The following is a 25,480-nucleotide window of genomic DNA, read 5'->3' as shown; positions in this document are numbered from 1 at the left end:
GCTGCCTCTAGGGCAGGTACCTCCAAACTCGGCACTCCAGATGGGACTACAACTCCCATCATCCCTAGCTAACAGGACCAGTGGTCAGGGATGATGGGGAGTGTAGTCCCAAAACATCTGGAGGGCCGAGTTTGGGGACGCCTGCTCTAGGGAGAGCCCCAAGGCCCCTTCCTGCTTGGAAGGGAGGCAGGAACATGGCAGCAGAGCCCCTGGTTATGAAGAAGGCGGGCTGGGCGGTGCCCCTGTGGGGTGGGGCAGGGAGAGAAGGGGACCCGTGCTTGTGCGGACTGGGCGCCTGCTCTCCAAAGTGAAGCCCAGGAGAGCGAGCGGGGAGGCGGGCTGAGGCGCCTCGTCGACGGCCGCCTCGCCTTCCTCCTCCTCGCCGTCACGTGGGCGTGAGGGGCGGGCGGGAGTGTGCGCGCGTGAGCGGGACTGGCGTAGAGCGGGAGACCCTGTGGCCGCGCGCGGCTCAGCTGCCGGCCCGGGCGTCCGCGCTCCTTCCCTTTCTGGCCGCCCTCCCTCGGCCCGCAATATGCCTCCGCTGCCCGCTGGCTGGTGGTCGCCATGCCGGGCATTCGCGGGAGCTCGCCGTCCTTCTCGCTCCGGGGGCTGGCTGCCGCGTCGGGGTTTCTGCTTCTGCTGCTGCTGTTTCTGAAGGGGCGCCCGGGCTCCGCAGCCTCCACCGGCGCCGCCGACCTCGCCAGGCGCCCTCCGAAGCAGCAGCCGCAGCGAGCCGCCCTGGCGGAGGCATCTTCCTCCGCCGCTGCTCCAGGTACGTCTCCCCGCCCTCTGACCGCGCAACATGCGAGTATTTGCACCCAGAGGCTCCCGCTTGAAAAAAACAACCTCCCCCCCCGTAACACCCACATTTTTTCCCGTATTGCGTCGCACCCCATTTCTTTCCCTCGCGTTGCACCTTTTCGTCCCCGTCCCCGGGTTGCAATGCATGCACACAACTATCCCTTCTCTCCGCCCTTATGAGTGGACGGAAAGACCTATTCATTCCCTTTAACCTTCTGATCTGGATTGTTGTTATGATGATGATGATTATTTAGCAGCGTGCTGCTCTGCTCTCGCCTTATGCCGTTCATCCGTAGTAAGTAGCCCGCCGGGGGAACGTGCATTCGCCTCTTTAGCGTGGAGTGCTTGCGGTAGTAGATCTGCCCTCGCTAGCTTGCCACAGCATCACCCCTGTTTTAAGATCTGGGGAGGGAATGTCGCATCGGGTTGTGTTGTGTTGTGTTGTTTTATTTTGTATGGGGTTTGCCTGAACAGCGCGGTTTCTCTGGAGAGGCTGGCGAGTTGCTTGGAGAGGCTGCCCAATTTTATAGACGGCCTCCTTGCTTTCTCGCAGAGTTTACATGGCAAGCCCAGACCGGCTTCCTCTCATCCCCATTCATCCATCCATCCATCTCTCCCTCTCCCTCTCTCCCCGCCCCCCACCCGACGTTTTTCACTTTTGCCACTATACCCATCTCTTTTCTTCCATGCAGATGGATGAGTGCGATCAGAATGGTAAAATGTATTTACATCAACTGGAAATGCGACATTCATTTTTTAAAAGGCTACATAGAAAGAACAGGACAGCGTGTTATCCCCAGAAACAAGAAGATGCAGTTTCAGTGGGATCAGGGATGAAACAAGGCTTTATTTCATCCAGGTCAAGGACCCAGTTTGGCACACACCCCTCCCCCAGGATGGGAGCGTCAATAGCTCCCCTTTGGAGGCTTCACCTGGGGCAAAACCCACGGCTCCCACCCCCTCCAATTACGGCACTGAGTGGGATGCATCTAATGCACAAGCCCTCTCCCCTCCCAATATTGCCTCATGCCTCTCTCCCCCACCCCCATAATGCAATCTATTTCTTTATTCACACCATTAATTTCATCATATTGCCTTGTTTGTATGTCCATGGGTTGCATCATCTCCTCCCCTTTCCCCTCTAAAGCGGCACCTATACACTGACACCAAAGCTCCCCTCTGCTTTCCTCACTTGGGTGGACTCCCTTATTTCTCTCTGGTCCTTTTGCCTCTGCTTCCCCTTTAAATCCCGCAGTCTCCCTTCCTCTTCCCAGAAGACTGGCCCTAGCCTAGACCATGCATGTGCTGCTTGTTATTTATGGATAGTGTTGCTGAGGAGGGGGTCTTGGCACTGTGTGTTTAATGAAGCAGCTTCCTTGCCTCTTGGGGATGTGAATTAGCCCTCCAGTTGCTGTTCCTTTCCCTCTATGGGGATTTAATAGCTGACCTGGAGCAGCTGCTGCTATGCTGTACTTTAAAGCTGATATTGAAAGCAGCTCCATTGGTGTATTGTGATGTGATATTCCTTCAACCATTCCCTTCTATCCGCAGAAAGGGAAATATTTTGTATTACTCACGGAAGACTCCTTTAAAAAAGAGAGATGGAGAGATGCTGTTTAACTAGAAGGGAGATGAAAGTGTCTTGGGATTTCTTGCAGCTCAAAATGAGCTTTCTTACCTGAACATTGTATATTGAGGAAAATCAGTTGGAGTTTGAATTCACCATTTTATTTTATTTTATTGTTTTAATGGATCTTGTGCTCTTACTTGGCATGAGTTCAAATATATGTGCAGAGTATGACACATCCAACAAGGAAGTTGCACATCTGGTGATTTGTGATACATCATTGGTGATCTAATTTGCAAAAATGAAACACTGGCTGCTGATGTTTCTGTCTGTATTTTCTAATGCCAAATAATGGTATTTTTTATTTTTCTAATCAGAATTCTTCTTCTCTCCCTTTCCCCTTGTTGGCTTTCTCTCCCTTGTTTTTTACTCTTTGGATACAGCAGTGTTGTTGTTGTTTTTAAGGGAAATAGGTCAAGATCCAAAAGGATGTGCTAGCTTAGTCTTTAGCTTGCAAGGTAATGCTGCTTGTTAAGCTTAGCTCAGTCAATTTGTGCTGGCGCAAAATGGCTAGTGTACGTTAAAACGTCTTCGATGACTGGCAAAATCTATGAGCTCACTTGTTTTTCAGAATACTCTGCTGAGCAAGAAAATGTGTCATTTCCCTCCCCTCCTGGCAGTAGTATGCAGAAATGTGATGTTTCTGGCTTGTTTCTCGAATCAGCCTTGCATTGCAAATGTTCCTGTACCATAGCAATTGGTGATTAAAGCTTTGTTTGAGAAACCTTGTTTGTAACTAAGATGCCTGTAGATTTGTACTTCCTTCAGATGCTTGTTATTTAAGCCTTAAGTAGAGCCATAACTCCTCAGAGCAGGGATGTCCAACTGAGGGCGTACCATATTGTGTTGGACTCCAGCTCCCATCAGCCTTAGCCAGCATTTCCAGTGGGCAGGGATGGTAGGAGTTGTAGTCCAAGGACAATAGGAGGGCCATAGCTGCAGGTTCAACAAGATGCTTGTTACATAATGAAGCCATGGCACTTTCTTTAAGTGCTTAAGGAAGCTGGTATTCCTGTGAAACATATAATCATATGACTAAACTATTACAGTTAAGATGCTTCAGCTCCAAAATGTTTCCCATTTTATTCTATGGAGAATAAACAGAGCAGTTTAAGTTACATTGAGCTTGAGCAAAATTGTTGCTTTTAATGCTGTGGTGTTGTAAACCTCTTGAAAATGTGGCTAAAATAAGAGGAGGGGAGCAAACATGTTTACTCATTAGAGTCACATTTGGATGCCAAATACATGACCATGGACAACAAACAGTGGTTTTTAAAAGGTCTTTGTAGCAGTTGTGCTTTGGTTACACACCTCCTAAATTATATTATGACTTGTGTTTTTTTCAATTTAAACATGTTGGTTCCAGGCTCAGGATGGACAAAAGGATGCTCTTGAGATTATTTAAAATTACAGTAACAGAATCATATCATGGAATCACAGAATTTTAAAGTTGGAAGAGACCCTGAGGGTCATGTAGTCCAACCCCTGCAGTGCAGGAATTTCAGCTAGAATGCCTAAATGCAAGACTGAATGTTAGCCAAATGAAGAGAATAGAAAGGAGCACAAAACTGGACAGGGGGAGTCAACCGACACTAAGACATGTGCAATATGAGGAACATATTGCTGAAAACATTAAGCTTAATAATTTATTTCAATGTATTGAAAATCAGACAAGCAGTTAGACCATTATGCAACAGATGGGTGAATGAATTAGGAAAATTGCAAGGAAACTAAATTAATTATTTGCATCTGTCTTCACTGTGGAAGATGTTAAATAGTTCTCAACCCAATTTTCTGAAGAAAGGCACAATAAAACAAAAGTGAAATAGAAATGACTAGATGGAATTCTGTTCATCAGTACATTAAAATTAGTAAATTATGTGTAGATGGCAAACCTCTGAGCTTTTTGAAAGGATTCAAATGTGAAACTGTTGGCTTTTCTAGCAAAAAATTAGACAACTTGTTCTTGAAACCAGCTTCCTTATCAGAGGAGTGAAAGATCACCAATGTTATTACCAGCTTTTAATGAGGGATCTCATTAAATTACAGGTCTAGTAGCCTCACATCTGCCCCAAGTAAAATGGTGGAAAGGTGTTTGAAGCTACAATGATTAAAAACATTGAAGAATAAGCCTTGCAGAGAATGAATGAACATGGCTTCTACAAAGGGAAGTTCTGCTCTGGCAGCCTTTTGGAGTTACCAGAAAGCTTTTGTTAAAGCTTCCCATGAATATACTTAGCATTGCAAAAAGAGGGCAACTCTTACAGATTGGTAACTGGTTGAATAATAGGAAACAGTTGATGGGCAGTTTGCAAAACAGAGGAAGATAAGAAGTTGGATCCACTAAGGATCTGTATTGGTACTGGTATTATTTAATTTATTCATAAATGATCTAGAGCAGGGGCCAGGAACCACTTTTTGTTCTGTGGGATGGATATAATGTCAGGTGGATCTGATCTACTGGAAGGCAGCAGGATTTACATTCTCTACTCAATTTAAACAGTATCAGAAATGGATGGTAAGGTCTGGATGCCATTTTTTGCGCCTGGCTGACACTCAAGGATTACTGAAATGTTTGTGCTTTGAAGCCTTTGAAACCTTGTTCAGCATAGACAATATGTTAAGGAGTTTAACAATAAAGAGTAGAGTGTTTTGAAAACTGAAGTATATTTTATAGTAAACACTATATGAAACATGTTTTAACAATTTCTGTTAAAAATATGATATTAACAATGTGTCACTTATGTGAATCGCATATTAGTTTATGCTTATGAAAAGAATAAATAAAAAGTGGTGTGTCCCCCAGTGGTGACTAGACATTCTGTTTTGGCGCCCACAACCCAGGTTCCAGGAGCCATTTGGCTCCTAGCTTTTCCATCCCAGTTTCTAACACTGCCCCCAAAATATACAATTGACCACCTTCTTCTTCTTCTTCTTCTTCTTCTTCTTCTTCTTCTTCTTCTTAACAAACCAAATTAATTGCAGAAGCATGTAGACCTTGAGAGGGGAGGGTGTGGCAAGGAGGTGCCCTCTGGATGTTTTGGACTCCAACTCCCATCAGCCCCACCCAGCATGGCTCACAGTCAGGGATTATGAGCATCTTAGTCCAAAACATCTGGAGAGGGACCAGACTGGGGAAGGCTGATACCGCACATTTCAAGTGCTGAGCATGAGCCCTCCCTTTCCTTCTACGTATTGCAATGGGACATTATTAAATGACAGTATTTTCACAAGTTCAGCTGCCTTTGACAGATATAGCAGCAGTGTCATCAGCTGTGTTATCACTGCCAAGATGAACTGCTGTGACCCGGAAAACTACCTGGTGCAGTGTTGTGTCCACATATTTCCAAACAGGGGTTGCTGCTGCCCATCTGCTTTTATGTGGGACAGTATTTTCCAAGGAAAATGCTACTGGTAATTTTGAACCCTGTTTGGGGGCATTATACAGAAGATTGGAGAGTCTGCGGTCTGTCTCTAGATGCCTTGTTAACAACAAGATTTTACACTCGAGACATGAGAACCTTCCCACAATCACCCCAGTTCGCCTCATAAGTTGGGGTACACACAGAGTCGGCACATAACCCAACTGAACACATCTTCTTTCTGGGGATTTTGGTTACTATTAATGCTTTAATTGGTCCTAATGTTCTGCATCTACCTGTTGACACATTATTTTGGATTCTGAGCTGGCACCCTCTATTCACATTGTTGAAACCTTGACACTATACTAAGGACTGGGGAAACCCAGCCAGATGGGTGGGGTATAATATTATTGTTATTGTTATTATTTATTATCCTCACTCCCCAGAGACCCCCATTCAAGTACCTTGGGCATCTACAGGACTTCTTCTACATTATTGGCCAAGCAGGATTCACCATTTGTGTAAACAATAGGCTTCTTGTGGGTGCTGCACAGTGTTTGTGACCCCTGGGATTAGCATGATTGTGGCAGACTGGGGGGGAAATGGGGTTGTGGTGATACAAACAATGGCGGCAGCATGCACAATCATGATAATAAAAAAGTCAATATATACAAACAATGCTTCTTCATAAGCTTGGCCTGGCTGGGACATTTTATGTGTGCTGGAAAGTGTTCATGGGAACTGTCTTCAAAGATATTTCAGATACTTTAGCTGCGAAGCAGCAAGGCAGCCCTCCTCTAGGCATGAATGTGCGTTTTCTGGGAAGTTTCGCCTTTGAAATTTTTTTTATTCAAATTAGGGTAATTTTCCTAGGGTAATTTGCACTGTGAAATATTTAGTCTGCTTTTTTTTAAAAAAAAGATGCCCTAGCCTAGAGAGTGATCTGCTTTAACGTGTTTATACTCATATTAAGTGAACAGTGCTAAAACTTTGAAATCGCAAAGCCTGACTAATACTGTATTGAAGTTGGCATCCATTTATTTAGCTAGGAATACACTTATACCGCCAGCATATAAGAGAGTCAATAAGTTAAAGCTGCAATCTTGTGCACACTTACGTCCCACTGCAGTCAGTGGACTTTCCTTCTGATTAGACAAAATAAAATTGCATTGCCTATATCTCTTTAAAACATGCATTTCATGTTCCGCTAAATTTTCTTTCTAGATATTTCACATATTCTAATACCAAACCTTGCACAGTACAGTTCTGTTACCACTAGTATTAATGAAATACTATAAATTGCTTGCATCAGAAATGTGAAGTCATTTAAGGTAACAGAAAATGCAGAGCTTTATGTTTCTGATTTGATGTCCCTGTCTTGTCCTTTCATTTTTGCCCTTTGTTCTCATGATTAATCTTCCGTCATAACCAAAACATCATTCATCTGCTCATGGAATGGTTGCACTTTAGAATTGTATCAAAAGTAGTTATGCCAATTAGGCTACTTGGGGAATAATTCCCCCTTGCCTAGAATTCCCACCTAGAATTTAACAAGACCGCGCACTCTTGTGTCTCCACCCTAATTTTGTTATTTTGGGTTATGCATTATGCATTGCATGATTTTATAAACGAAACACCAGACCTATTTCTGCCAGCAAGGAGCTCACATTCTAAAATAAGACAGGTGGGTGGGAAGGGAGAGACAAAGGCAGGAAGAGCTGAACGTGAGCAAATGGTGTTATACATACCTAACTTTAGTTACAGCTGATTTGAAACCAAAGGTTTCAAAACAAGGTGTGTTTTGGGAAGTGAAGAGTGAAAGGTAGCACTGCATGAATATTCAGGCAGATACTTTTAGCATAGAAGGCAATGAGGGAGGATGGTTGAAGCCCTATTAGCAAGCAAGATACCTTTAGGCAGCTGAGGATGGAAATGGGGGAGTGGAAGTAATAATAATAATAATAATAATAATAATTATTATTATTATTATTATTATTATTATTGAATAGGTATGTAACAGGAATAAAAACCAAAACTAGAGTGGGTAAGTCCATGGTAACCTTTAAAGGTAAGGGCATGGAGTCCATGCTGGAAGCCAAGCAACTGAATTTGAGGAAGGGGTGTCTTGTGGAGTCAGTGTAGGAAAACGTTGTCAGGGGAGTTTTTGATAGATGTGAGAAGGCTGTGATGGGAAGACAAAGGTAGAAGGTTGCAGTAGTCGAGGTAGGAGATTACTAGAGTATGGACTGAGACTTTAGCCAAGGGCAGAGGAATGGGAAAATTCTGAATTGATGTACAGGGAGAAGCAACATGAATTTGCAACAGATCTCTCTTTGCATTTAAAATGTGTCTTGCAGCCTGGACTTGGGGCAGGGAGTCTGTCTCCTGCAAAGTGAGAGCCCCCCCCCCCTCTTATGAGTTCTATGTTATGTGACTAATTCAGGAGTTTCTTGTCTTACGCTTGTCCACAAAGCTGTTACCAGGAAGAGAATCCTGGTTGCCAATAGCAATGGCATTTGTGAATTCCTGCCAAGAAGGTCCTCAGGGTTCTTTTAACCCATGTGGCAATGCAGCACGTAGGATCAGAAAAAAAGTGCTGCAGGGGCAATGGCAGTGCTATATCTATGAATAATATTAATCTTGCATTTGTGGGCAGCTTTTCTTGCAAGGAGTTTAGAACATATGCCCATTTCATTCTCTTAATCCTGAGAGAGAAGGTCCAGTGCCACACAACCCAGATCTCTGATCAAAAGTCTGACATTATCTACTACACCAGGGGTGGTTAACCTGTGGCCCTCCAGATGTTGTTGGGACTTGAATGCCCTATCACCCTTGATCATTGGCCATGCTGGCTGCCGTTGATTGGAGTAGGAGTTCAATCACAGCTGGAGGACCACAGGTTCCTCACCCCTGTACCCCACCCCACACCCCTGTTCCTCCAGCCGTCCACAACTGGGGTGCTATGCTACGTTGATGGACCATGACTGAATCTGCCAGAACAAATGAGCAGCCATTATGTCTTCATTGTGTGGAAAATAAATGATTGTTGGGGGAGAGCCCTTGGCTTCTTGATTATTTATCTGAAGTCTTTATTTTCTGTTAAGATTTTTTTCTTAATCGCTTTGTTTTTGTCACGACAGTATGCAGACCTTCTTGGCATTTAAAGCAGCCTTGAAATGTTGGGTTTATAATTCCTCTAGAATTATAGAGTCTGCTTCACGACGATTGTATGTAAGGAGTCGAGCCAACACATTATTATAGTTCTTTTGAGAAGCTCATTGGTTGCCTACCCTCTTCTTTATTCGCGCCTCTCTATATTTGTCTCCATTGATTATTCTCCTATGAAAAATTTAGTGAACAATGTTGAGAGAAAACACTGTTTCCACAAATCAGCCTTTCATGTAAATATCAACTTTGGCCTTTAAATATTTTATTGGACATATATTATTTATTATAGTGGATGTAGCTTTTAAGTTCCATGGGCAGAGCCTGAATTAATTTGACAGTGGGTGTCTCATACATAACATTTGTGAAACGGAAAAGGGGATGTTGGGAAATAGCATATCTTTTTAGAGATGTCCAGCTTTGTGCATGCCGTCGCCTGATTTGAATAGCACAATGTAAGGTGATGTTTGCTGCATAATATTCACAATCAATAAATGTCCAAATGCATTGGCAAAATCACACAAGCAGTTCTGATAGTAAGCTGGATCTGGAAGCTGGTCTGTACCCTTATTTGTCTGCTGCGTCTTGTTTCCCTGCTTTGTCACTGAAAGGGAAGGGGGGAAAACTGGAAGAGCTTGTACTCCATTATATATTTCATACCTAATTGTTGCTGATCAGAGCTTCAGCTTCAGTTAACCTCCAGGGATACTTGTGGACACTGTGCCCCATATGGTGCTTCTTGCCTTATGGCAGCTGTTAGTAGGTCCTGGCCATACATTTGTTTTAGTATTACTGCACTCCTCCAACATTGACAGATAGCCAGTTTGCCATGAAAAATGTGGTAAGGGGTGCTGCCCTTTACTTTCTGGTATGTTTTGATTAGTATTGGAATGATTTTTCAGCCAAAACCTAGAATTTAAGGCATTAGCCTTGATGGGTTTTCTTTTTCTGGTGGTGGTGGGAGGAAGCAGTCTCCTCTATTTACTTGCTTGTAAATAGCCCATAGCCTTCACTGGAAAGTTTTATTGACAAAAATTATGTTTCTCTCCCTACTCCATCCCTCCAGCATTCATATATGAAGCTGTCTTAAACTGAGTCTGACCATTGGTCCCCTGTAACTCAGTACTTCCAACTTTGACTGGCAGCACAGATCAGGCCTCCGTCGCTGAAATCTTTAAACTGGAAGTGCCAGGATTAAAGCTGAGACTCTTGTGCGCTGCAGACCATGTGCTCTGCCACTGAGCTATGCCTTCCCCCTTCTAAGAGCATATTCCTTCCACCATATTGCTCACAGATGTGTGCAAGAAAGCCCCGTCAGCTGCTTCTGCTAGAAAAGCATTAAGCATATACATGCACACACATGCACACACATACAGTGCATTTTCTGTTCCCAAAGAAGACTGAGACACTGAGCTTTCCTTACACTGTGATGCATGTAATGCTTAGTTCGGCCAGCCTTGCATTTAAGCACTCGCCTGGTGGGCACAGGTGATAAGTATTTGCATGCAGCCAAGTGCATGGTGGAGGGGGGGTGGCATGCTCTGCCTGCCTTCTGTGCACATCAGAGAAACCTAGTGGGCTGCCAGAGGAAGTACCTGCCCCCACCCCCACCAGAGGAATGGAATAGGCGACTAGAAAAATGATGGAAACCCCAGCAGGTTGTTAATTTTCAGGGGATGGGATTTTGTGGTTTTATTTGCAAGGCTGATTTCTGCCCCAAAACATAATAGGAATGCAAAGGTAGTTTTTGTGATGGGTTCCTTTTATTTTGTTGATCATAAAGTCATTAAGCACTGCTGCATTTTTCAGCTATGACAGTGATATTCATCTTGCATGCCTGGTGCAGGTTCCTCACCCCTGCAAAAGGTCAGCTGTGGTCCTTTGGGGGACTGCTGTCTAGTTTTTAATGTACCAGCTCCAACTTGCTAGTTGCTGAGAATTTAGCAAAGGGTCCTGGAGTAGATTGAACTGTGAGCTGATCCAGCAAAGTAATTCTTTTGTTCTCACCCAAGAATGCCAATGCAGGATCACTTAGCACAGGTTATTTATGCCTTTGCTATTACCAAATGAGTTCTTGAGTATGCACATTTTCTTTGTAACTTACTACACAGTAGGGGATTACAGCTCCAGAAACCTGTGCTTATGTAGCACATTTTACTTATTGTTAAGAGTTGTTGCTTCTGGGTTGTGAAGGAATGTTTCTTTTATTTCTACTGTAGGCTTTTTCTTCTGTGCTAACCATTAAAGCTTGTGATAATGCTGTTTTAGAAAATAGAGAAACTCATTGGCTTTTTAAAATGAAGTCAGGAGATAAAAAGCTCCTTTATGTGGCCATGATTGAGTGTTGAATGTGTCCTGGGTATATATCAAGATGTTCAATACCATTTTTGTGTTAGTGCAGCATTCATGGTACACACACATATATATTCAGGGTAATTCTTAAACTTTGGAAGGCTTCCAAGCTGTTTTATTTCTCCTGAATAAATTACTGCAGCGTATATTATGAAAACTCATTAGCTGTTTTAATGGTTGAGACAAAAACCCTTCAGAATTGCCAGTGGGTCAGTTTAACCCTTGTCTTATCACAGTCCTGGCAAAACAATACTTAACAACTAGAGTTGGGTTTGTTCTCCCTCTACCCTTGCTATATAGTTGGGCAAAGCACAGATAGTTAGGCAAAGCAGGAATGGGGAACCTCTGGCCTTCCAGATGTTTATGGACTCCAGTTCCCATCAACCCCAGCCAACATGGCCAGTGGTAGTATGATTGGAGCTGTCATGCAACAGTATGTGGAGGGCCACTGGTTTCCCATGCAAATTTGGAAGTGGTGGTGCTGCAAAATTTTGCCATTCATAACAAACTGCCATTCCTTATCTTTAAAAACCCCAAATGGTTTGGGACCAAGGTACTCAAAGGATTAGCTCCTGTGTGATCCTCCCCAACCAATAAGATCACTCAGAAGGCCTTTTTGTCCTGAGATGCAGTTGACCATGAAGAGACAAAAGGGAGGAGTCTCCATGGCAGTTCCCGGGTTGTAGCATAGTTCCCCCTTGGGCGATTTCAGTAGAGCATGAGACTCTTAATCTCAGGGTTGTGGATTCAAGCCCTGCTTTAGGTGAAAGATTCTTGCATTGCAAGGGGTTGAACTAGATGATCCTCATGGTCCCCTCCAACTCTACAGTTCTATGATTTGTTTGGTGACTTAATGTCATTTGAAAAACATTTTTATGCTGGCAGGCATTATTTTTAACTTTTGATCAGAAATGTTTTTTAACCTCCCCCCCTGGTCATTTGTTAATATTTTAATTAACATTCATTCTTAATTCGTTATTGATTGGCCTCTATAATTAATGAATGTTAGCTGCCTTGTGTGCTTTTGCTAAAATGGAAAGGCTGGATAAAAGATCTTTCCATAAATAAATAAAGCATTTGCCTTGGAGATAAAGACAATTGAAAATTATTCTCTTCTGTATATAGTATTAAAACAGTTTATGAGACACACAAGTTATTATTATTCAAAAGAATTTTAATAACAATCAGCTAAACCTCTTATGTGGTTTATGTAAAGCATTCATTTAAAAATATATATTCCTCTACCTTCTACCCTCTTTGACCAAAAAGAAATTACTTTTAAAAGGACACCATTTACTCTTTTTTATTTACATCATACTGCTAGTATTGTATACTTTGCATATGCCTTCTGCTGGGGAGTGGAGGGGAAATCATTTTCTGTTTGCTTTGCAATAGAAGTTTACTCCAGCTGCTTCAGACAAAGGATTGGCTGAGTCTGTGATGCATGGAGATTCAGGTGTCCAGTACTACTTCGGAGAGAGGGAACCTGTGGCCCTGCAAATGAGGATGGATTCCCCTCAGCCCCAGCCAGCTTTGACCCTGGTCGGGGATGATAAGAGTTGTAAGTCCAGCAACATCTGGAGGGCCTCAGGTTAGCCACCTCTGCCCTGCAAGCCACACAGGGACTGTGCTGATTCCTAGCATTCCATATGGCAGACTTCTGGTCTTAATTAGCATAATTAGCAGGAGAAGCAAAACAGCCCCAAACAGAGATAACTACACTGGACAATATCATACTGGTCTGCAGATGTAACATTTGAACTTACGTTTCTAACGACATAACAAAAGCATTTTTCGAGTAGGACCAAACTGCCACCAAACTGGTGATAGCTTCACCGGTAAGCCGTCTCGGTAGGGACTTTGTGACACATTTGTATAACACCTAGCTAACATTCTGCTCAATAAGCACTGAACAGTAGCAGTAATTAAGTGAATATGTACCAGCTGTCTCCCATCGTTTGTGTTTTCACTAATTGTGATGAGGCTTGACTCCCCCCCCCCCCCCGTAGAATAAGAATATGAGAATGCCTGCTCTAAATGCTGAATTAAATAATTTAATGCTAGGGTATGCTAAATATAGCCTTTGGGGTGTATTTGACTAAAGAAAGCTCTCAAGATTTTTCCGATGTGTGGTGGTTTGTGACCTGCATTTTTCATGGGGAGGAACAAGTTTTGACAAACCTGTCTTCTCCTCTTGATTTAAAATAGCTTGTGTGCATTATAAAGTTCAAATCCAAGATTTGCAAATCACATTCAAATGAATGTATGATCAGTTCAGAACTTTCTTCTCCTGAAATGTATATTGTAACGATGTCATACAAAAAGGCTGTGTATCAAAGTAAAGCACACTTATATGCAATTGGCAATTTAACAAACAAAAGCAACCTTAACACATTGCCCTTCTACCAATTTATAGATAATTTTACCTTAGTCCTGTGAGTTGTCAAGTAAACTCGTTTGTTCTATTGAGAGACAGAGGATCATAGAGTTGGAAGGGGCCCAGGGGTGTCATCTAGTTCAACCTCCTCCAAAGCAGGAATCTCAGTTAAAGCATCCATGACAGATTTAAGCATCTAGCCACTGCTTAAAAACCTCCAAGGGAGGAGAATCCACATCATAAAGTAACCACATCAGCTTGTACACTACAAAATCTCATAATTAATAAACATCAGTATATTTGTTAAATATAGTAACTATATCTGCTGGGCCTTCTACCACTCCTCTATCCCACAGTTACTTACCAGGGTTATTGGTAAGTTAAAGGTAGAAAGGATATAAGTGATATTAAATGGTGGGAATGTGGTTTCAGGAAAACCACTGGAGTGGAACCCCCCCCAACCCCCAACCCCACACATATTGTGTGTTGACTCCGTGTAGAGTACAAATTCCCTTCTTGTTGGCCCTACAATAACACTATCCATGCTGGGTTTACAGGGCCTGATTATCTTTGGAATAACTGATTTCTTCTTTATAGGTCAGTGCACCTTTCGTATCCCTAATAAGGCTGATCAGGAAATAGCATGTTCTACAAAAGCAACAGTGAGACGTGGAAAATGATGGTTGTTCAGTCAGCTAAGACCAAACAAATCACCCAGTGTGGGGGCTCACAGCTGCTTCGCTTGTGAGATGGAAATGCATGTTGGAGGCAGCCTTCGGGAAATAAATCGTCAGCGTATGCCTGGCATTTTCAAAATAGGGGAGATTTTTAAAAGGAAGAAAAGATCACCACACTGATTTTATGTCAAATCTTTCATGCAGAGAAGGGGGAGGCAAAATAAAAAGCCAAATCAAACATTACACACATCCTAGGGACAAGCAGTTTCAGGTATAGAGGTTTGGAATGGAGAAGGGGTGAGAGGAGATGGAAAGCAGCAAATGGGGAAAGACTGGTGCACCCCTCTTCACCTCTCTGCCCTCTATTTATCCCCCCCAAATTGCCCTTCCTGAAGCCATTTTTCTGTAGAAGAAGTAGCTGTTGGGTTAATAAATGCACTTATGTGTAATGTATAACGTGGCACAAAATATATCCAGTAAAAATTAACAGGGAAATCATCCATTGTTGGTGTTGCTGCTTCAGTGTTCATCACTTTGCTAGCAGCGATTATAACGAATGCTTGTTAGACAGTATTGCATATACGGTTTACTTGATGAGTTAACATCCAAGGAAAAGGTACAGAGTGAGCCGTTTTACTCTGTTTCTAATTGAGTCACTCTGTCGAAGGATTGTTGGCAGGCTGCAAACAAACAAACAAACAAGCAAACAAAACAACTTTTAAACTGCTTTTAAAATTGCTTTACTCCATTGTTCTTCCCCCCACCCCCTTCCGCTTTCGTAAACGTGCTCTTTGGTGATTAAAGCAGTCTCGGAAGCAGAGACGGCACACTCACAACAAATGTTTTCACTCCTACACAACTGGTTTATTCAACCAGTCATGAATAAAAAGAAAACTCACTAATACCATCCCCTCTTGGAATATATTGGTACAATAACTGTTTTCACTTCTCACTAAGATAGTGTTTTAGATCTTGAACAAACAAACCATAAATTTCCAAAGACACAAGTGAAAAATGGGTCCAGGACAGGGAAACAGCTTTAAATGAATGAATAAATAAATAAATAAAGACTGGGCTCAGGGCTGCTAACACTGAATATAAATACAGTAAAAACAAAAACAAAACAAAAAGTTAGAATACAGTTTAAAATGCACCGAAACCAGAGCAGCACACAAAAAAGCCGTTTACCTTCCCGCCAGAGCGGTGCCTATTTATCTACTTTCACTGGTGTGCTTTCAAACTGTTAGGTTGGCAGGAGCTGGGACCGAGCACGGGAGCTCACCCAGTCACGGGGTTTCAAACCGCCGACCTTCTGATCGGCAAGCGCTAGGCTCAGTGGTTTAGACCACAGTGCCACCCACGTCCCTAATATAAGCCACCTTATATAGCAATAAAAACTATTCAGTCCAGAGACTATCAAACAATCACAGATTCTAGTATCTAGGAGATGCCATTCTGTATCTCACAGGATAATCCACAGAATGATATTGCACTCCTCTTTTTTGCCCTCTTGTTACTAAAGCATGGTAGTTGCTTTAGTTTTCAAGTTATGAATATACAATGGTACCTCGGGTTAAGTGCTTAATTAGTTCCGGAGGTCCGTTCTTAACCTGAAACTGTTCTTAACCTGAAGCACCACTTTAGCTAATGGGGCCTCCTGCTGCCGCCGTGCCGCCGGAGCACGATTTCTGTTCTCATCCTGAAGCAAAGTTCTTAACCTGAAGCACTATTTCTGGGTTAGCGGAGTCTGTAACCTGAAGCGTATGTAACCCAAGGTACCACTGTATATGGTTCTTGGCATGCAGAGAGCATGGGTATTTCCTTTCTGTCTTGTAGGGAAATGCTATTTTGCCCACTTCCTACTACCCCATATTTATAGAATGGTTCGGATTGCTCCTATATAAGTAGGTGCAGGATTTCAGCATTAGACATTGCAGCAAATGGCACCTCCAGGATGCAAGGATGTCCAGTGGGAAGAGTGTGGAGGGGGAATAAGGAGGGGTCCCTGTAGCTGCTATTTCTAAACAAATCTAGGTAGGAGAACCTATCCCATAGCAAATGAATGCTCAGGACCTTAGTGCTCTTTTGGTGGAAATAACCAAGCGAAAGGCTCATCTCTAAGCAGATAGCACTCTACAGAGCATTACGCCTATATGATCAATGGTTTTAGATTAAGATCCTAAATTGTATAAAGGCTCTATTTGGACTCAAACCAGCATGTTTTCATTGTTACAGCAACCAGTGAGACTGTATGCTTCTTCAGGAAATGTTTGAGCTTTGAAATGGGAAACTTGATTAAATGCACCTCTTGCAATGTGCACCTCTTGCAATGTGCAGCATAGCTGGATGCACTGTGCATGTGCAATGGCCCAGTTCATATCTTCTCCTTTTTCTTCCTTTTTTGAAAGTTGTATGAACTGGTCCTGTGTATATGGTGATATGTTCAAAACCAGTGCATGACTTACTGGAGGTATGTGGTGAAATGCAAGTTTATTTGTAGCAATAGAGTCCACAACCCAGTAACGTATGAACTGTGCTTTCTTCTCAGTCTGCTCCTGACCTGTTTTAAGCAGATGTGTGCACTTATTCCAAATCAAGTTACTATTGCATGAACTACATTAGTGTATTTCCTCAAGAATTCAGATTTAAAGTCTCCAGCTCTTTTATCTTAGTTGGACCATTTTCTTCTGGAGTGAAAAAAAGTATTCTTTTGAACTAGGAAAGCCCATCCCTACCAAGCTTTCAAAGGATATATAACGTTGACGATTGTCTTTCTCCTTTTGTCTTATTTAGGATCTATGTTTACACTGAAAGTGCAAGTCAACGACATCATCAGCCATCAATATTTAAGCCAAGCGATTGTGGAAGTGTTTGTCAACTACACAAAAACAAATTCGACGCTGACTGGAAATAATGGAGCAGTATTGATACAAGTTCCCTATCAACTAGGTCTAAGTTTAACTATTGCATCCTATAAAGATGGTTATATGTTAACACCTTTGCCTTGGAAGACTGGAAGAATGCCAAGTGAGTAAGCCCCTTTTAAAATCCTATTATTAAACTGAATGCACTTGAATTTTCTTCCTTCTTTTTGGTAATCCATCTCATTTTCATCAAATGAATGTGACTTAATGAAGTCACACAAAAGTATGTTGTGCTGAATGCAACTGCAAAGGTAAATGCCGTTGTCTTGAAAGAGTTATAAAATATATATCAAATGCTTCCATGAAAATATTGTAATTAATGCAGGTCTGCCCCAAATATTGAATACAGATTATCTTGAAGGAGGCTGAACAGTTTGTGAAACTAGAGCATATTGTCTCAAACGATAATCATGTGTTTTCCTGATTAGTTGGGAATGGCACAATTCTTACCCTGTGCTATAGGTCATAGAATTATAGAGTTGGAAGGGACCCCAGTGTCATCTAGTCCAACCCCATGCAATGCAGAAATCTCAACTAAAGCATCCTTTTTTAATGCCTCTTCTGTTTTGTTATATTATTTTCCCTCCAAAATACCAAAGCAGAAAGGCTAAAATAAATTCCCAACATAAACTAATGCATAAAAATAACAGCTTGTGCGTATGCATATAGTTTTGAAGCTGATGACTTTAAACTAATCAGATTGCCTCATTATATTCTTAGTGGAGAAACTCTGCTTAGTTTAAACTTTAGTTTTGTTTAAAGTAAGGGTCATAAACCCAGTTTGCACATAGTAAGAAACTCTTGCAAATTTACAGCAAGAAACAAAGGCTTTTGATTTCCTTGTTTCCATGTGAAATACCAGTCCTCTTTTGCATCCATCACTGTGGTGTCCTAAATTTTACCACTCCGCAGAACTGTAAGTCTTTTTTCTAGGTTTCTTTTCCAGTACATAAACCTTTGTAGTAATATATTCCTATTATTTTGTCTTCCCACAGTATATTCATCAGTCACACTCTCACTGTTCCCCCAAAGCCAGGCAAATATATGGTTGTTTGATGATACAATTTTAATTACTGGGAAACTCTCTGGTAAGTAACAGCAGTACTAAAGATTTATTTAAGTTTTTATGGAAAGGTAAAAAAAACATGTTAAACTGAAAGTACAGCAAGTTGCAGGGACGCAGGTGGCGCTGTGGGTTAAACCACAGAGCCTAGGATTTGCCGATCAGAAGGTCGGCGGTTCGAATCCCCGCGACGGGGTGAGCTCCCATTGTTCGGTCCCTCCTCCTGCCAACCTAGCAGTTCGAAAGCACATCAAATTGCAAGTAGATAAATAGGTACCGCTCCAGTGGGATGGTAAACAGCGTTTCCGTGCGCTGCTCTGGTTCTCCAGAAGCGGCTTAGTCATGCTGGCCACATGACCCGGAAGCTGGACGTCGGCTCCCTCGGCCAATTAAGCGAGATGAGCGCCACAACCCCAGAGTCGTCCACTACTGGACCTAATGGTCAGGGGTCCCTTTACCTTTACCCTTACAGCAAGATGCAAAGGAAAAGGGAGGATTGGGACTGTCTGACTTGAAACTGTACTTTGCAGCCAGTTGCCTAGTTTGGATGAAGAAATGGGTGACCTTGAGAAATAAAAGAAATTTGGAATTAGAAGGTCACAATTTAAGGTTTGGCTAGCATGAGTATCTGTGGTATGACAAGGTTATAGTTAGGGAGTTTAAAAATCATTTTGTTAGACATACTGTATTGTGAGTCTGGAATAGATAGAAGCCTAGGTTCTATATGAAGATACTCCTGTGGATCTCAACACCCAAATGTAGCATATTATCTGAATGTACATATAAGATGCACATTGATGAGGTACAAATGGTTCATGCTTGAACATTAATTTTTGAATGCCAGTTAAAAGTTTTGCCAATCAGAAGTGTTAACTGTTTGAAAGAAGCACTGTGAAATTGCTGGCTTTGAATTCTTTCTCTTTTTCAGATGCCAAATCTCAACCAAGTGTTCAGTTTCCAAAATATTTAATAAAACTTCCTATGAACCACCATATCACAAATGTTACAGCCTACCTTACAGTGCCACAGCAGTTTTTGAAAGTGGACCATTTCCTTTATACAACTGGAATTCTTTTAAATAAGTCAGGTATGTCAGATTTTCCACTAGCTTTTGAAGATACACAGCAGGGATCTGAAGACTATCCCTTTAAAACATTAGCTGTATAGGTGTTAGACCCACAGGTTAGGACTTGAAATGTAATATTGTAGCTGAATACGCCTTGGAAGTGTAAAGAGTCTCTGATTTTTCTCAAAACACCTTGTTAATTGTGTGATCCAACTCGCAAGAACGTTCCCTGAATCACCCTGATTCATCTTGCAATTTGGGGTATGCTCAGAGCCAGCACGCACCCCTACATTTGTTGCTGGCAGAGATTTGTCATCCCCAGCTTGTTGCAAGAGAGGAGGGAATTTTTTTGTCTCCACCTTCTTTGATTGGCCAATAAATTTTAAAATCTCCATTTACATTGGCAACAGTGCCATTGTACAAATTCTTATCAACTCAAGATCCCCACATCATTTACAGAAAGAAAAATGTCAATGTAGAATACTGTATTCTAAACAACAACAATAAACTTTTATTTATATCCCGCCCTCCCCAACTGAAGTTGGGCTCAGGGAGGCTAACATCAAATATATAACATTAGTATAAAATCAAACAATAATTAAATTACCTCCTAAAAACAGGTCAAAATCAAATTAAAGTCTAATTAGATGGCTTTCCACAGGGTTAGGGTTGGGAACACTAAATGCTCATCGGCCCAACTGTTTACGCTGATCTTATATGGGCCTGTGAAAATGCTGGGAGACCTCTTTCATATTAGTTCTTATACAAAAAGAAGAGTCAGGCTGAGCCCTGACCAAAGGCCTGGCGGAACTCCATCATCCAGGCCCTGCGGAAAGATGTCAAATCCCGCAGGGCCCTGATCTCTTGTGGCAGAGCGTTCCACCAGGCCGGGGCCGAAGCCGAAAAGGCCCTGGCCAAGGCCAGCCCGGGATCTCCAAGGTGTTATTATTTGTAGACCGTAAGGTCCTCCATGGGGTGTAACAGGAAAGGCGGTCCCGTAGGTATGAGAGTCCTAGTCTTGTTCCTTGTACACTGGAGTGCTCTCACCAAAGTTTCAGTGTATCTCCCTTGTTTTGTTTTGAATTAAGTCTCTGTGCCACAGTGTGTGGCTTGTATTCCAGCCCAGTGCTAAGAGTCAGGTTCCGTCAGCCCAAGCTCTTTCCTTGCACAACAGAACCTACAAGGCCTCTCCTAAATCTGTTCTGGATGTTGCTTCCAACCCTTCAGAGCACATATGGAGATACCTCTGGGGGCATGCCCCCCCCAGGGGGGATGGAATTCCCCTTGCACTAGTGGGAATCCTTCTCCTAGCCCAATGTACCCCCCCCAAAAAATATATGATATCATTATTGAGCTGTATAATGAATGACAATCAATGATGTTTAAAATAAACAAACAAGAAATGGCTGCCTAGTTTTTTTCATTTCTGCCACTGATCACTACTCTTTCAAAGGGTATTTGAACACACCGAGACACACAGGGATTAATAATGTATGCCTACACCTTTTGCAGCTGACGAATCAGCAAATAAAGCAGCTTTCATTTTTTCCCCTTGATCCTCCTGAAATCTCTCTGATGTGTTTCTTTTTAAATTATTTATGGGGTCCTGCAAAAAAACACACCCAGCTTTTATCCTAGGGGCAGGTGGAAGTTAATTGATACATGATATTTGACAGTTTTCTTGCGACCCACATCTAACAGTGTACACATTTTGAGAAGGATTCGGATACTTAATTCTGTTCTTGAGCCTTTCTCTCTCTCTCTCTCTGCAAGCTGTGCCAAGATGAGTCATTTGTGCACAGGTCTGTTAAGCTTGTAGAAATGGAGAGTGACAAATGTGACAATGTGTAATATTACACCATGCATCTGGAAGGTTTTCACAACATTTTGACTTGGCATAGAAATTAGAATTCTTATGGTTAAATGCAGAAGACTTGGATATATATATATATTAAGCTAATGAATATTTTAGTTGATACAGTTAATATTTTAAGATGTCTTAAGTATTCAGATGCTGCAGGGAAACATGCATATTAATTAATTGCTGTTTTTCTTTCTTTCTTTTACATGATAGTGTTCTGATTCAGTTTCCCCCTGCATATTTATAAGTAGATCCCATGTTTATAAACTGAATGTCAGAAAGCTTAGATTAGGAAAAGGGTTGGTTAATACTCAGCCTCTCAGATTAGTGTGTGTTTGTTCTGAGCTAACCGAGTTACATTGATTCATCCATTCCACGGTTGCTGTTGTTTGCCAAAGTGGAAAAGCACTTTACTATCCACACATCTTCGAAATTCATTTTGAACTGATCTTTTGTAGGCCCCTGAGTATCAGGCTTAGTGGATTTACTTATGAATTTTGTTTGACCTGCTACCGATTGTACACTTACCCTACTCTATGTGCTCAAATACAAAAACCATAGTACAGATACCATACTGCATTTTGTACAGGGATGGTGACAATTCTGCCACCTGCAAAATACCGTATTTTTTGCACCATAACACTCACTTTTTTCCTCCTAAAAAGTAAGGGGAAATGTCTGTGCGTGTTATGGAGGGAATGCCTATGGGTGGCATGCCTACGGATTTTCCTCCTCTAAAAACTACGTGCGTGTTATGGTCGGGTGCGTGTTATAGAACGAAAAATATGGTAGATTTTTCGTCTTAGATCTTTGTTTGCAATCCTGAAGCGCAGTTGCCCATCAAAAGTGTAGGAAACATTTGGCCCTCCAGATGTTGCTCCTATTATGCCTGGCCACTGGCTATATTTACTGGACTGATGGGAGTTGTAGTTCAGCAACATGAGCGAGATCAGGCTTCCTCAAACTCGACTCTCCAGATGTTTTGAGACTACAATTCCCATCATCCCTGACCGCTGATCCTGCTAGCTAGGGATCATGGGAGTTGTAGGCCAAAAACATCTGGAGGGCCGAGTTTGAGGAAGCCTGAGTAGATGAACCAATAATCTGGAAGTTTAATAAGTGCTGGTCCATACTATTTAAGTGCTGTCATACTATTAAATAATTAAGATTAAATATAGCAGCTTATTTTGATGCCTTTTATCACCATCTAGTGGTTTATTTCTGTACTGCCTCCACTACTAATGGCTATTGAAATTGAGCGTGTGTAGAGACATATTTTCCTAATTATTTTTTTATTACTGTGGTGGTGATGGGTCTAGGTCCATTCTGTATCAGTAGTCAGATAATCAAAAAGTATAATGGAGACGAGGGAAATGTTTGCTTCTGCAAACTTGTCTGGTTGCTGGGTGGAATACTGATTTGCTCCTTTTGAAAAGATTTTGAGATTTTGGAGATGGCTAGAATGTTCACTGAAATATTATTCCCAATAAATTATTGTGAAATGGTATTTTTTAGAGGACCAATATATTTTAATTTGGAAATGCATTAATATCCATCTTTCTCCATTTTAATAATAAAAAGCAGACAGTTTAAACAGCTGTACATATATGTAGAATAAGCCTTTGGTTTGCATATAGGAAATTCCATAAATGTTATGACTACATACCTTTTGTGGTTCCAGATGACTAATTTGGAACACCCACCCACACTGAAAATAAAATAAAATCATCTCCTTGTTTATATGTTTAGGTTTCAAAAGTATTGAATTAACTCCCCTTGCTGCAATATGTGTAAACCTGTTTTCGGCTGGGAAAGAACTGAACGTAGATGGTCCCATTCAGATAACATTGCCCCTCCTACCTACTAGTGCTGTCAAAGCAGGAGATCCTATCCCAGCATGGACCTTTGACATGAAAACTGGTGAGTGTGTTCTCTGTTCTGCATTAGCACAGGGCTGAAGCTGTGTAGCTTTAGGATTTTCACTTAGTCAAAGACAAAGAGCACCACATGGTCATTGGGCCTTGCCAGAAGCTAACAAGTAGGCTGCCGTCACACCCCCTTCAACCTCAGGTGGGTGTCCCTACCAGGGATCCAAATACTTAAAAGCAGGAAGCAGAGTTAACAATTAGCTAACGTCAGGTCCCACTCATACATAGCAGGAACCTAATGACTAGGCACATGAGAGCTTGGATTAACCCTGACCGTTTTTTGTTTTGTTTTTTTAATTAAGTATGTCTTTAAGAGTACCTGAAAAATGCAAATTGGCATAACTCATAGTACATGCTGTTTCTCCACTCTGACATCTTGTTCGTTTACATGGAGATCTTTGATGTGTACTTGGAACTTTTGAACAGGAAAGGTCTTAGCTGTTTTAGTGTTTGAAGTCAGCTCCACATGAATGATAGGAGCTGGAGTCCGGCAATACAAGAGGGCCACAGATTCCCCATTCATGCAGCTGGAAACATCACGGGCACATCTGACCTCTAGAGTTTTGGACAGGGCTTATTGTGCTTTGATTTAAAGGCATCTTACCCTTCTAAAAGAAAGCCTTTCTTTCTCCCAGGTGCCTGGGTGAATCGCGGGTTGGGCATGGTGAAGGATGCACAGGATCATCTTGTATGGACATACAGTGCTCCGAGTCTTGGTTACTGGATAGCAGCTCCACTGCCTGGAACCAGAGGTATCCCATGGAAATGTGAAATTATTGAATGGAACTTAGCTGTTGTAGTTTGCAGGAGAATAATTATGTGCAAGTTGGCGGTCGGAACACGGGATAGTGAAGAATGCCCCCCTCCCAACTTTAATAGGAATCATAGGCTTTGTTCCCTGGTCTAGTGGAAATATAAGTACGATTCACAGGTTACTTGGTTGTAGGGCATCTCTGTGTAGTAATGATCGACTTTTTAGCCCTGCCCTCAAACCTTGCACCTTTGTCATCCAGTAACTGTGTGGTTGTGTCAGAAGAAAGGCCAGCATGCAAGCTCCTCCCTGCAAATGGGCCTCATGCAATATAGTGCCGTAACCACACTGCATCCCCTACTTGGGAGCATGAGCTTGCCCACTGGGGTTTTCTTCTCACACCACCATGTATAACGTGATTACTGAAATAGATTTAGAGGCAAGGCTAAAACAAGGCCTCATATTGAAGCCATACACACAAACTGTCGGAGCCTCCGCTACGACTGAGCTACTCCTCTGGTCGAGTCCTTCGAAATCGCCTCCAACGATGATTAACGACCTGAGCCTTTGATAAGGCTCCAGGCACGTTCCCTCATTACGCAGAGTATCCAGCAGCAGGGAAGGAGCTGAGAAATATGAGCTACATTGCAAAGAGTTTTATTTCTAACTATGCAGACAGAAAAGAAATAAACATGCTCTCTCTGTGAGAGCAGAGAGACAACTAAAAAACAAAGGAACAGGAAGCAGTAACATCACATCCGTCTCCTGTCTTCCGTGAGACTTCCAACAGCCTGGAATCTCTGGAATGCAAAACAGAGTCTTGTGACTCCAAGCACTGCACAGTGGCAACACACAGAAACCAACACAAACAATATGCAAACAGGGCTATATTATTTAAGGCATGAAAAATACTCATAAGAAAAAAGGCATCCCAGCCCAGCATTTCCAGTGTCTTGACTGAGGCAGGATTCCCATCAATATTGTTTGAATGTGTGTGTATGTATGTATATATAGGCACTGCTTAATGCCAAAACATGGATCTAAACTGTGGACATCATCTCTGCCCATGTGAGCCACCCCTGTGTTCACGAGGACTGGAAAAATCAGCAGCACATCCAGTGACACAGTGTTAAGGAAAAACAGTGTAAACAAATGATGGGAAGACACCATATATTGTTGGATCCAGTTTTGCACAAGAAATCACCTTCTTTTTCTCTCCCTTTTTAATGGTTATAAATTTAGACTCCATCATTGCCTCGGTCACTAAGGATATAACTGCATACCACACAGTGTTCCTTACAGCCATATTGGGAGGCACCATCGTCATTATCATTGGGTTCTTTGCAGTTCTCCTTTGCTACTGCAGGTAAGTAACAAGATTATAGTGATGTGCAATTATGACACAATGTATTCATGTGTTTCATCCTTTGTCGATTGGAGTCTTGGAATGATGGTTCAGTCTTGTTTTGAAAAGATATTTGAGGTATGGCCTCTGCAGTCCTCTGTTCAGCCACTCTGAGAACAGC

The 25,480-nt window shown here is 42.1% G+C and overlaps 1 protein-coding gene across 2 annotated transcripts in view; it reads left to right on the top strand.

The window, feature by feature from the left end:
• The first annotated feature begins 411 nt into the window (after positions 1–411).
• FAM171B (family with sequence similarity 171 member B) overlaps positions 412–25,480 on the top strand; it is a 30,181-nt gene continuing 5,112 nt past the window's right edge. The window contains exons 1-7 of one of the 2 annotated variants that reach the window (XM_053409126.1): positions 414–772; positions 17,155–17,388; positions 18,281–18,373; positions 19,277–19,435; positions 23,025–23,195; positions 23,839–23,955; positions 25,197–25,320. In XM_053409126.1, the coding sequence (XP_053265101.1) occupies positions 565–772; positions 17,155–17,388; positions 18,281–18,373; positions 19,277–19,435; positions 23,025–23,195; positions 23,839–23,955; positions 25,197–25,320 (1,106 nt within the window). In that variant the 5' untranslated portion in view covers positions 414–564. Of the gene's footprint in view, positions 773–17,154; positions 17,389–18,280; positions 18,374–19,276; positions 19,436–23,024; positions 23,196–23,838; positions 23,956–25,196; positions 25,321–25,480 lie in introns of both variants that reach the window. The other variant, XM_053409132.1, reaches the window with a different exon arrangement.

This window comes from Podarcis raffonei, chromosome 1 (assembly GCF_027172205.1).
Source record: "Podarcis raffonei isolate rPodRaf1 chromosome 1, rPodRaf1.pri, whole genome shotgun sequence".
In the NCBI taxonomy this organism is placed as follows: Eukaryota; Metazoa; Chordata; class Lepidosauria; order Squamata; family Lacertidae; genus Podarcis; species Podarcis raffonei.
Note: the sequence above shows the minus strand (reverse complement) of the source record. Positions and strands in the feature narration are given on the sequence as shown.